Source organism: Triturus cristatus, chromosome 3_2 (assembly GCF_964204655.1).
Source record: "Triturus cristatus chromosome 3_2, aTriCri1.1, whole genome shotgun sequence".
NCBI classification, from domain to species: Eukaryota; Metazoa; Chordata; class Amphibia; order Caudata; family Salamandridae; genus Triturus; species Triturus cristatus.
In genome coordinates this window covers 827,195,870-827,209,187 of record NC_140584.1, presented here as the reverse complement: position 1 = coordinate 827,209,187, position 13,318 = coordinate 827,195,870, and the positions used below count along the sequence as shown (strand labels likewise).

General features: G+C 43.8%; 1 protein-coding gene across 5 annotated transcripts in view; it reads left to right on the top strand.

Moving 5' to 3' along the window:
• INPP5K (inositol polyphosphate-5-phosphatase K) overlaps positions 1 to 13,318 on the top strand; it is a 501,130-nt gene that overhangs the window by 190,885 nt on the left and 296,927 nt on the right. Inside the window, exon 1 of one of the 5 annotated variants that reach the window (XM_085649056.1) lies at positions 1,419 to 2,034. The exons of the other annotated variants lie outside the window; for them this stretch is intronic. Within the exon in view, the coding sequence (XP_085505182.1) occupies positions 1,766 to 2,034 (269 nt within the window). The 5' untranslated portion in view covers positions 1,419 to 1,765. Of the gene's footprint in view, positions 1 to 1,418; positions 2,035 to 13,318 lie in introns of those variants that run through there. 5 annotated transcript variants of the gene reach the window in all.

The following is a 13,318-nucleotide window of genomic DNA, read 5'->3' as shown; positions in this document are numbered from 1 at the left end:
TTTTTGTTTGTGACTTGAAAGCCAGTAGCTGAGGCTTCGACACAAGGTCTTACCCTGTCCTACAGCCAGAGCCAACGAAAGAGCGAGTGGCTGCTCAATACCAGGCTGCTAAATACCAGGCCTACCTGACCTTGATTCCATCGTGAAAACCTTTCATACCCACACTTTGCCTCTTTAACTCTCTCTTGCAAGGGAGTTTTCATACCTTCTTTCTCTCTTTGTCCACATAGCCTATGTGTCTCTCCCTTTTCTGGCTCTTGATCGGGTCAAAGTCTGATGTTGAAAAATAAGACCTGTTCTCCAAAAATGAATCCTGGTGCCCAGCGCTCACACACACTGACACAAATTAAGCACTGGTAACTAGTCGCCCTATCTAATGAGCTGACCTCAGTCACTCATACTGACATCCTCAGTATTGTTGTCGCTACTGCTTGCAGGTTGCCATCTTTCGTTTGTGGGACATAAATTGCGTGTTTTGTGTGCAGTGTCTCTTTATAATTGTTACTGTCAACCAACAAGTAGTGACCTCATAAAAGACATACTATGACGCGAAGTAGCATCATATGCAGCATCCAGACTTTTTTTTTCATTTGCTTGGAAGTCAGGCAGAGGTGCCCGCACGGTAGAGTCGGTTCCGGGTGTTTTTCTTGCTGTACTAGAATTTTTGCGGTTTTTCGTTCTGAGTGACTAGTTCTTCTTTGTTGTCACATCACACTATGATTGTATATGTAGCTACAATAATTAGATGGTAACCTTTAAACTGTAGCAGAACACGTTTCTAGACCTACGTTGTATCAATCTTAATGAGGCTATTATGTTTTAGCATTATAAACCCACTGCTTAATCTCTTAGCCGTTTGCATCGATGCTTTGATGTGAGACGGGGTTCATTTGCTCCACCCACAGAGGCAGCAGTTTAGAAAACGGATTCAGTTTCTCAAGGGCAGGATAACTGAATACAATTAGGGCTTTGTGGGGTCTGGTCGGGAGCCCTTGTGGGACATTGGCAGGGGCCTGGTCTGGAATTGCTGTGATAATGTGCCTGGGGCTGTCGCGGCCCGTTAGTTACTCGAGGTCTGCCTGGTGTGGCTCCGGCAGTCTAGCTGGGACTGCGGGTGTTGCAGGATCTTCCTGGCTGCTGTAGACAGTTACGCTTTAAGAAGATCTTCTCTTTGCTCTAGTATCTCGAGTGTTCAGGTGCCAGGATGCTGGCTGTGCTGGTTAAAGTGCTTTCCGATCTCGTGATGTCTGGTTACAGAACCAAGTAATCTGTACGCCTTTGTCAGTCACAGGCAGCATGGTTCCCATCACATGATTCTGTGTTAAATCCACAGAGCGCCTTAATCCGCAGGGGCGCTCAGCAGCACTTGTGTGTGGTGGGAGCAGTTCATTAGAGCTGCAGGGCGCTGACTGCTCCGGGAGCACTCGAAGGCCGGCAGGCTCCCCAGACTGTGCTCTCCCCTCCTTCAGTCTTGGGGCTCCCCACCACTCTTAGTACTTCAGAGTGTCTATGCGCTGCCCCGACTCTGCTCTCATGACAGCTGTCCCTTGATTCTAGGTGCTCTGCAGGACCCTCTGTATCCCTCACTCATTTTCCTCACTTTTTGTGCCCCCCTTGACCTGCACAATTTATCCCCAGACACTGGTTGCTCCCCATCCCCGACTCCCTGGACTTTTGCCTCCCAAGACCTACATTTTTTCCAGGACTTTGGGTGCTGGGCCTCTACCTCACACCTTCTCCCGTGCCACCTGCTGCACATTGAGCCATGCAGAGCCTCAGCTCCTGGGAAGCAGAGAACGACGAGCCATCCCTGGCCTTGCATGGCTGGGAGGGAGTGCCGCGAGTCCGTTCAGACAGCCTCAGCAGCGCGGGCTCTACTGGCCGCTTCCAGCTCCGCCAGCGGGTGGCCGAGCTCATGGCCTGTGTTGAAGACATTAGCTCTGATGAAGAGGTGGAGGAAGAAGTGTCACGCACACTGGATGAAGCTCTGCTCATACTGGAGAAGAAGCTGCCGCCCAAACCCAAGGACTTCAGGTTTTGTATCTTGCACTGATCCTTAAAGGTTTGGGCCATGTGTCCAATACCAAGTTTTGGAAGCTGCGTGTCTGCCTATTGCCTAAGCTTTGGGAGGCTGCATTCTGCCTATAGTCAAAATCTTTTGCAGTTTGTGTTCTCTACCTAGTTGAGAGTCTTGGATGGTCACACCTAAGGACCACAAGATCTTGGGATTTTATGCTCTGGGCTTATTTCTAAGTTTTGCTGGTTCATGTTCTGCACCCAACAGTAAGCAAAGGTTCTGTGGTTTTCCATTCTATGTCCGGTCCAAGCCCTTGCAATCCACATTCTGAATCTAGCACCAAGCCCTTGCAGTACATGTTCTTTATCTAGCATCAAGATGTGTACTGTATTTAGCATCAAGCCTTGTGAGATTGCGTACTGTATCTAGCAGCAAGCCGCAGGAGTTTAGATCTGTATTTAGTCCAGTCCTTGTGAGTACAAATTCTGTATGTAGTGTTGAGCCAAGGAGGTTAGCAATCTGCACATAGCCAGAGGCTTGTTACTTCTTATTCTGTGTTTGATTTGTATGTTTTTGTTCTTTTCCTAGTACAAAGCTTTTGAGTTCTTCTTCTGAGTCTAGTCTGTGGGTTGAGATTTCCTCATTTTTATGTAGTTTGAGGTTGTCAGGCTGAAAGGTTAATTTCGGGATTTGCCACAAATTTGTAGGTTGAGCTGTTTAGGCTTATGTGTTTCATATGAGATCCAGCTGTCCGCCAGCCTCACCCACACTTGTTGACCGTTCTACAATGTAGTCTAACAATTTCCAAATCCTGCGGTCTTTTTGGCACCCTCCGAGTCCCCAGGTCTCAATTCTCAGATACGTTTAGAGCCTCCTTTTCCCAGGCTCTGCCCCCTTCTTAAATGCTCCCCTTCATTGTTCCCGCTTAACATCAGACTATTGTGGGCGCACTGACCAATGGCACGTTTGGTTGTGGTCTGCCAGGTACACATGCTGCAATGGGTGGAGGATTCTGTGACAGTCGGAGTTGAGGGGTTCTGTACTTGACTGACTCACGTAGCCAACCAGCGCTGATCTCGTCATGGCTTGCCTTACCCCCTTCAATAAAAGTAGAAGTTTACGTTATCATCCTTTCATCCTCACAATCTGAATGGGCTGCACAGCAATAATGTCCTTAAAAGGATATTTATATGTAGCAAAGTCTAAGCCTTGAGGAAGCATTGCTTAACACTGACGATCGCAAAGCACGTGTTAGCCTGTTCTGTATTAATTTGTAGATTGTTTAAAAAAAATAACAGCCCAGCTTCTACGTGGCAGATTTTGACGCTAGCAGTTGAGCATTTAAAAAATATATATTTTATATATTTTATGGAAACTGATAAACTAAAGGACTGCTGAGTAAATCTCACAGTGCAAGTTTGATAAATAATTTTAAAGACCTCATCCAATATTTTATGGTTCAGCTGCACTTTCCATTGAAAAGGATTTTTAGGATTTATTTCTAATCTATTGACCCCATGTGGACGGATCTGGATCTGCACCACATTTTGGCATTCGATCATTGTAGTTAGCCAAGGTTATTCATGGTAAATTTGTGCAGTTCCATGCAGGGTAAAGAATAATGAAAGGAGAAGGGAATAAAAAATGTGTTTTTCCATTTTAACTCTCATAAGAAATGTTGTTTTCACCTACAGCCAAAAGCACACAACATATTTACACCAAACTGATTATACAAGTAGAACTTTATTCAGAAAGTGTGTCTTTGTTGGTTTGATGTAAATCCGTCTAGTAGTTGTTGAGATATTAGCACTAAAAAAAGGTGCCTGGTGAGCTTTAAAGGGTTATTTGTTTTGTATATCTTGGTAGTTTTAGTTTGCAGCCTGTCCTCATTTCCAAATCTGAAAAAAGAGAAGTCCTATTAGATGAGGGAGCTTTGTTTTCTGTTGACCTTTTCAGGTCCAAAGACCCACAATCTTTGAAGACCCGACCTTTCTGATTGTCTAGCCGCAAGACAAAATTTTGTCTGCGGATGCCATTTCATGACACAGGCATGGCACCCGCATAATGAAAAAGGTTTAGAAGGCCACATAAGGTGGCAAGGCTACGCACCCTGATTGCCAGGTCACCCCAGGTGCCAATAGTTAAAAAAAAAAAAAAGATAGGGTGTATCGCAGTGCTTGCGTCCCCGTGAATGTATTGTGGACTGCGACAGGCACAGGCCCACTAAGTCAGGACCCTTCATTTACAGCCTCACCACTGAGGCAGTGGACTATGAGTACCATTTTGAAAGCACAGAGTCCTCGTTCTACTGAGTCTATGGCCTCAAAAAGTAGTCTGCAGGCCTTGCATACGTTTGGGGTCTTTATACAATTAACAACATATCATTTTTACTATATTTAATTGGCGTTCTAGGTGTACCCTGCCATTATATAAAATCTTAAAGGGGTCATTGACTTGAAACTCAACCCGGACCTGGTGCTCCTAGGGCTAAACTTCATGCATTGTCTGTGTTTGGTCGTCATCGGACTATTTTATATTTCAAAGGGCATTCTGAGCTTCTCATAGGCTGAGAGCTCAGGTAGCCTTACACCACAGCAACACATGCATTTCCCTTGTCAGCAGGAGGCCATCTGCCATTTTGTAAGGAGCAAGAGACCTGTTAAAGGGTTGCTGCAACTTACAGCTTCCAGAAAGGCACAATCTGGAGGGGGAAACGCTAGAGGGCCATCTACTACTGCAAAGCTGCAGGTAGATGTGCAGTGTCATCGACTACAGAGGAAGAGAAAGTACGCAAAGACCTTGACATCTGTCAGTTCTTCCACTTTCTAGGAAAGAGAAAACTTAATGCATGCCAGGTTATGTGGAAAATCTGACCAAGAACACAGCAGAGGAACATCAGATCACAACGATGTGGTGATACATAACATTTTAACATGACATAGTGCATTAAAGGTGGCACAAGGAGAGTGTACATGCTGCAGCACAGGAGTCTGAACCATTGTTCAGTGTTCTTGGAGAGGTTATGGAGACAGGACAGGAGTAGATACTTGCGCGTCCGAAAATGGAGTGCAACGGGCACATATACTACTACTACATTTCCCAGCAAAATGAAACCCAAAACTTTTTGGGGCTATTGACAACACAAATCAACCAAAGAGGTTGCCGCTATTATGTCTTAGGCCCCGCACCACTCTCCATGGTGGGTTGAGTGCAAAACCTTGCAGCCAGTAGTGGGTTGAAAAGTAGTGAGGCAGTGTTATCAATTCAGGTACTGCGATTTAAACTGCAGTCTTCGTCCTGGATCTTTACAAAGTGTCTGGCGCGGGTAGCTCCCTTCCTTCGAATTATATCCATTTTTGGACAACTCTCACGTCAATGCTCTGTCAAAGGTAGAGGTTCATGCACCTACAGCCGCCTATTCCAAGAACTAAGGCATACCTAGAACACCCGGAAATGTTCCATCAATCCAGTAACAAGATTGTGATTTCTTGAACAAATCTGTATACTACACTACGAAGGCCACCTGAAACTGCTTTCGTGGTAAACCACGCTTCTCCTCACTCTCTCCTCAGCAAGCAAGTCAGAGAATTACAGGTGTTCACCATAAATGAGCTGTACCTTTCATTCACCAAAGACAAGATGATTTCATGAACTTACCCAATATTTGAAAGATCCAATGCTAGAGAAGAAATTAGTTGCTAACTGCAACTCCAGATCTCCAGTGTTGGTATCTTTCATACATTCACATGCGACCCTTCCTCCTCCCCGGTCAGAATATTTCAAGCATGTGCATATCTGAAACATACTAACTCTGGATGACTGGAGTTACAGGTTAAGTTTTCATTTCTATTCAAGGGGGCAGCAGAGGCTCTTGAATTGAGATAAGGATACCCAGGTGAATTTAGGAGTGGAGTGTCTTGAACTGAAAGGAGGAAAAGGAGGTATTTTCAGTAAAAGAGAGAGGAACAGATAACCTTTCAGTGAAAGCTGGAGGAGCAAAGGAGGAATGAAAATGAGAATAGCGAGTTGTTAAGTGAGGGGTGGTGGTGACCCTTAAAGCAGAAGGGGTTTGCCAGGTGACCTTATTTCTGGAGCAGGTTCAGTGGTGTAGCATGCAAGAGTGTAGTAGTCCTTTTAGCAAATGTGGGACTGGTTACATTGTAGGGAGAGTGAAAGCAGTGGTGCTTGCAGCAAGAGATGAGGCATTGTGCCTCATAGTGAAAGGGAGAGTTGCGGACTCCTATTGTGAGAGATCTGCAGGTGGTTCTTGTTTTGAGAAGGGGAGCAGGGACCCTTCTGGCAAAAAAGAAAGCTTCACCCCTTGTTGTTAGACAGGCACTATTTGCACTTCTAGTGGACAGCAATGCCTTGGTGTGCTGAGGAAGTGCAGTCCCGTATGTAGTGAAAGGGGGAGCATTAGATATTGTAGGGATCTGAGGAAAGATAATGTAGGAAGCTGGCTCTGTATATACTATAACAAAGTGAGGTATAGTGTGCACAGAGTCCAGTGGAACCTCAAAGGTAGGCAGAGGTAAAGTTAGATAGAACCTTACTCTCTATTTGTGGTAGTGTGGTCGAGCAGTAAGGCAGTATCAGAGGACAGTGTTAAGCATTTGTTGTGCACACTCAGTCAGCAAATGAATTGAATTGAAAAGCTTTATTCGATTACTATAAACAAGAATCATAAAAACACATAACGATATTAAAATACACAATTTATACAGATAAAAAGAGATCACATTTCTATGGTAAAAAGAATTACTACTTTTTGGAGATCTTCCGCAATCATATTATAATAGATTTCCTACATTTTACCATGTTTTTCAGAATGTTTGCCAAACATTAAATAACAAATTCATTATTTAAAAATTGTAATACTAAAAACGCTGGTCTGCATTTCTTAAAATCTAGTTTCTTTAAAATTGGTATCAGCCTTTTTTCTTTCTTATCAGAATATAAAATTTATAAAAAATACACTATGAATTGTAGACTGTACTGAGGTGTCATCACAGGGGCATAATTGCATCTTTCGCGTCCATTCCTTCGCTTTTGGGAAGCTTATCATGCGATGGAAAATATCCAATCTAAATCTGGCTAGCAGTAATCTTTCATATTGGCTTGATACAAGGATAAGGTAAGGTTGCATACTATATGTAGTCATTGTCAGTTGGTGATGCACCACCGTAGCCTTTACTAATTCTCCTGATAGCCGTCGTGATTCTAAAAGTGCCATACATTTTCTTTTCAGCTCTCTCCTAGGTATCACTCTCATGGTACACGGGTCATTATAAAAATGAGGATGACCTAAATCATTTAGGAAGTCTCGAACATATTTTAACCATTTCAAATTCATTACATCGGTCATTCCCATTACATCCTTAAAAACATCTTGATTTACATGGGTTTCCTCATTTGTCCACAGCCTGTGCCACAGCATCACTGGCTCTGTTTTAATTATCTCTGTTAAAAATGGGACACCCAATTCTGTGTGGCAAACATACGATGATGTACTTCTGGGGAGTGCCAATATACATCTCAGAAATTTGGTTTCAATTAATTGAAGCGGTTGAACGTAACAGTGCCCCCATAATCCAGAGCCGTACGTAGCTGTAGATATACATTTAGCTTGATAAATTTGTAGCAATATTTGCGGGGGCCTTGTGCCTAATTTCTTTGAGAAGTTATATAAAGCAGCAGTTATTTTAATAAAAGCAAGTCTTCTCGTTTGGACCGCTTGGACCCATGTAGAATTATGATCAAATAAAATACCTAGGTAGCTAAAAGTATTAACAAACTTAATTTTGTGGTTATCTATAAAAATGCCTCTGCACTTTTTGCTCCCTCTACCACATCTCATAATAAAGGTTTTTGACGTGTTTACCCTTAATCCCAACTCGCGCATGAAATCCACATAGCTATCTAATAATCTTTGCAACCCTACCTGAGTTCGACACATTAATACTGCGTCATCCGCATACATTAAGGATGGAATGGGGCAGCCATTAATTACTGGGAAGTCTTGACCTGATTGGAGCAGAGCTTTTTCTAGACCATTTGTGTAAAGATTAAAGAGATAGGGGGCCAGGACACAACCTTTAGGGGGCCAGGACACAACCTTGCCTGACCCCTTCCTTATTGGAAAAAATCTTGTACACGCTCCATCATTACCATAGCGTACTCTCGCCTTAGCATTCTGGTACATTTCTTTCAGAAAGTCTATGATGTTACCATTTACCCCTATGTCATCGAGGATCCCCCACAGCCTCTCGTGTACCACACAGTCAAAGGCTGCGGTTAGATCTACGAATGCTAAATATAGCTTTCCTTTTTGTAAGTGAGCATACTTTCCGATTAGAATGCTCAAATTAAGACTCTGTTCAACGGTTCCCAAACCTTTACGGAAACCGTATTGCAGGTCTGACAGAATCTGCTTTTTCTCCCCCCACTCCTGTAATCTACCTAATATGACCCGCCCGATAATTTTCACAGAGGAATCCAATAAAGATATTGGGCGATAACATGCCGGGTCATGTCTGTTACCTTTTTTAAATATTGGGACCAAGATTGATTCGGTCCAGGTCTCAATATAATTTGGCGGGCAACTAGCCCTTAATATTTGTGTCAGTATAGGTCCCCATAACTCTACATTTGCCCTGTACAAATCAAGAGGAATCCCATCGGGGCCAGGTGCCTTGCCCCCCTTACTTGCTAATACTGCCATATTAACCTCTTCTAATGTAATTTGAAGATAATTTATTTGTGCTCGCTGTAAGGGATTGGACTTGGCATCTTCTTTATCTATAAATTCTATTTGATTTCCAGAATCATGATTACTGAAAATTTTAGCAAAATGCTCTACCCATTGATCGCCCGTTATGGCTATTTCTACTTTTTGAATATCAACTTGCTCCAAAAAGGGTGCCCGGACTGCCTTCCAGAAAGCCGCCCCGTCCTTAGACTTGGCCGTTTCCTGTAAAGTTTGCCAATGCCCCTCCCTAAGTTCCCTTTTACGTTCTTTTATTACGTTCATATAATCCTTCCTTGCGTTCCTCAATTTGATTGGGTTCCTGGGGATTGTATGGGTCTCTTTTTTCAGTATGGAATATGCTTTAGTGCACTTTGAGTCAAACCATCCTTTGTCTTTTTTCCCAGAGCTGTTACTGGTTCTCCATAACACTTCATTTATAACTCTGGTAACCTCTTGAAAGGATGCCAAGATTGTCTCATTTGTTGCATTTTCCTTTAATATGGCTTCTATTGATGGTTTGCTTTTTACCACTACTTTTTGAATTGTTTCTACCGGCTCTACCAGCTGCCATTTTAAAGCGTATCCATTTTTCCTGTTCATTTCCAATTGTTCAGGGGGGTAAATATTATTAAAAACTTTATTATCTTTACTGGTCAACAAGTTCAGCGATAAACTCAAAGGGAAGTGGTCACTCAGTGTGACATCATGAGTAATGAATTGATTCGTTTTTGACGCCAAATTTGAGGAGAGTAAAATGTAATCTATCACGGTGGAGCAGCCTCTCCCGTGAAATGTACTCTCAAACGGCGCCCACGTGTTACTTAGTTCATTCGCATAGCCTAAATCAAGCTCGTACATCAATTCATTTAAAGCGTTCCCATATTGAGTATGAGTGAAATGAGTTTCACATTCACCGACTTCATTCACAATCCCGCAGACATCAGTACCATTCTTTGAGCATAATGCAATATTAAAATCACCCCCCCAAATGATGTACATACCCCTTCTTGTTTCTTTTGCAATTTTTACTAGGGCATTTAGTAGTTTTGTAATAATTCCCACAATTTTATCTGGCGGTGCATTATTATAAAAATTTATCAGCATCATACTTAACTTCGTACTTTGCTTACTCCCCATACATATCTCCATTAGTTGATAATTCACGTCTTCAAGTTTCACTGTGATTTTCCCTATACTTAGCATATTAGGGACGTAAATAGCCAGTCCTCCCTTTGTCCTCCCATGTTTTCCTCCAACTGCGGGCGTATGATAGGAGCGATAACCACACAGATGAACGGGCTCCTTTAACCACGTTTCTTGCAAACATATAATTTGGAACCCGTCTACAAAATTACGCCACTCTGTAATTTCTAACTTAGTTTGTAGCCCTGCCACGTTCCAGAAAGTCAATTTTAGCAATTTATTATCATCAGTACAAGTTCCATCCAGGATAACTGCCTCAACCGTTGAGCTAGTGACATTAGGTTCTAATGCAAGCCGTTCGTTTGCCAGTTGTTCCTGAAAAGTTATATTTAGGCATTGGGATTGTGATGCACTAGTTTCTTCAAGTCAATCTTGATCTTCTAAGCTGTATAAACTTTCAAATCTATTTGCTATAGGAATGTTGTAACAGGAATTTTTCGGATATACCCAGTTCTTAGGTTCCCGTTCTATAGACGGTTTATAAAAATACCCTAGTGGAACCACATTAATGCCTCCAGGGTCTATTAAAAAGCTCCCAAGGCGTTCCAATATTATTTGTACTAAATGGGTTAAGGCAAATGTTAGAACTATACAGTCCCCTGCTATATTTTTGGGAGCTTTCTCCACCCATGCTATTCTTATCGCTATTTTGAACTCCGTAAACAATACTCTATCCAGACCTGTCCTTGTATTTAGCCAATGTAAGGAATTGTTTCTCAGGGTCTCCCAAGATTCTCTCTCTTGACCAATTAGCTGCGGAATATTTGTTAAAATTATAGACTATGGGGTTGCCTCTGGAGGGAGTTCTAGGCAATTTATGTTTTGCTCATTATTAGTCTGTATAGGGTATGGGAATGGCTGGTTAACTTGGGGGTTAAGTGTGGTAACTTTTCTCAATTCGGTACTTGACAGATTAGTCCCGTCAATTAATAGTCTCGTTATGTACTGCGGTGGGAAACTTTGGCAAGTTGGAATTCTTTGGGCCTTATTACCTTGAGGGTCATACTGCCTTTTAAATCCTAAATCCCCTCTTTCTCTCATATCTGCATTATTCTTGTTTACTGAGGTGCTTGTTACTATTGGTCTCGTCAGCAAATGAATTCACACACTCAAAGACTGAACTTCAGACCAATTTGTTTTTGTATAAAAATATTATTTTAGTTATTTTATATTCTAGAACCAAGCAAGCCTGGCACATGTAAGCAATAAATACTTTACATTTGTAATGCAGTTTGTAAACAGTTTGGATTGCAATAGTAAATGTACTTTGATTTGACTTACGGTATTGTTTCAGAGAAATGCAATGATTTGTAAATACTGTACATATGATTTTCAGTAAAATACCAGGTAAGTTACTTTTTGGATTACTTTTCTTACTCAGAGTAGTATGCCTGGATACTACTCTGGGACATTTCCTGCAAACAAGTAAGTAAAATCGTTTTTGTTAAACAGTGTAATTTTTTAAGAATTTCTTTAGGTTTTCAAACTCCATACTTGGAAACTTTTCCAAGAAAAACAGTCAATGTTATCCTATGGAGGAAAATATGGTTATAGGTTTTGAGGTAAGTATTTGGTAGTGGGAGTTGAGGTTCTGGGGGTAGACTCAGGGGTCCTCCAGGGTCAGTGATGCACTCTTGTTACACCCTCAGCTGCACTAGGGCGGCCAGGTGCAGAGTGTTGAGGCCCAATGTTATCCAATAGAGGATACGGGGCCTCCGGTTGGTGGCTGCTGATGAGCAGGCCACTTGGCTGTGGAAGCAAAGCTCCTGGACTTTAGCTTAGGGCAAAAGGGGAAACAAGCCAGCACAAAAGGTGCACCCTCAGCGGCGCTGGTGCGGCCGAGTACAGAGTGCTGATTTGGTGTCGGGTGCCCTGTTGTTTTCAATGGGGATTTTCAGTTTTGGTTTTTAGCTGCAGGCTCGGTCCAGGAAGATGCCCGGGAGGAACCAACAGCTGGGCAGGTGATTTGGAGGGCTCGGGGATGTAGGTGCACCTCGGGTTCTTTTCTCCAGGGCGCAGGGCGGCTGGACGCAGGGGTGTCTTTTAAAGTCTGATTTCACCTTACCGGGCCACTCGCGGTTGTGGGGGTCTCCGTGCAGAGGCTGCAGGCGACTCTGGGGAGTCCTGGAGGGGTCAATCCATGGTGGACTCGGACTCTGGAGCGCTGGGGGACCTCGCTGGGACCGGTGGGCCACTCGAACTCGGACCGTAAGCAATGGGTGCAGTGAAAGTTCCAGGCGTCTGGTTTCTTTGTCCTCTGCAGGCTCAGAGTCTGTTTTTGGAGTTTCTTGTGAACAGGACTGCTGTTCACAGGAGATCCGGTCTTTGTTGAAGGCAGTCCGTCCTCCCAGGGGTTCTGGAGGTCGCTGGCTGCAGGACAAGACGATTTTTGGCGCAGGATCTCCTGAAACTGCAGACGAGCTGATAGGGCTGGGGCCAGGTCAGTTGTTCTCTAGAGTCTCCTCTGCTGGGTGTCTTCTTTCGTCCTTTTTCTTCTTAGGTTGCGAGAATCTGCTTTCTTGGTTCAGGGTTGCCCCCTAAATACTGTATTTAGGGGGCGTTTTAGTGGTCTCGGGGTCAGTAGTCCTCGAGGTCAGTAGCCAATGGGCTACTGACCTTAGGGTTACTACACCCCTGGTGTGCTTACCACATGTGGCGGAGTGAGAACAATCCCTAATCCTGATTGGGGAGTGCCTGCCATCTGTAAAATGGAGGGCACTGAAGAGGGGGCTTCACCTTGTCCCACCAACCCCCCCACCTGAGGGGTGGAGTTGACAGAGGTAGGCACACCTTTTGGGATGGCTAATTTTTCCCGCCTGTCGTCATGCCGAAAAGGAGGGGAGACAGGAAGGGGGCTTGCTCCAAATAACAGGAGAGGCTGTGGGTCGCATTACAAAGGCTACCAGGCCTTTGAAGCTCCCCTGCCACAGATGGCTCTTCCTGGCCTGGGGGAGGTGTGAACACCTCTGCCCAGGAAAGGCTTTGTTTCTGGGTTTTGGAAGCAAAGGATCCCACCCTAGGGGTCCAGAAACATGTCTCGTTGTGGCAGGCGGGTGTGTACCAGTCAGGGAACCCACCAGAGGCTGGTCGTTTTTCAGGGGGCATCTTTAAGATGCCCTCTGTGTGTAACGTCCACAGGAACTCCTCGGAATCCGGGTGATGCTCAAAGGGGTCCACCTCTTGACATCCCCAACTCTGACCCACAAAGCACATAGTATTGAGGGGATCAAGCGATGGAAAGGAATTAGGGTAGGTACAGTGGGGCATGGCATACCTGCAAACAGAAAACACAGAGATTAGTACAGTTCTACCTCACTGACTACTCTCATAGGATCTCACTAATGTGATTA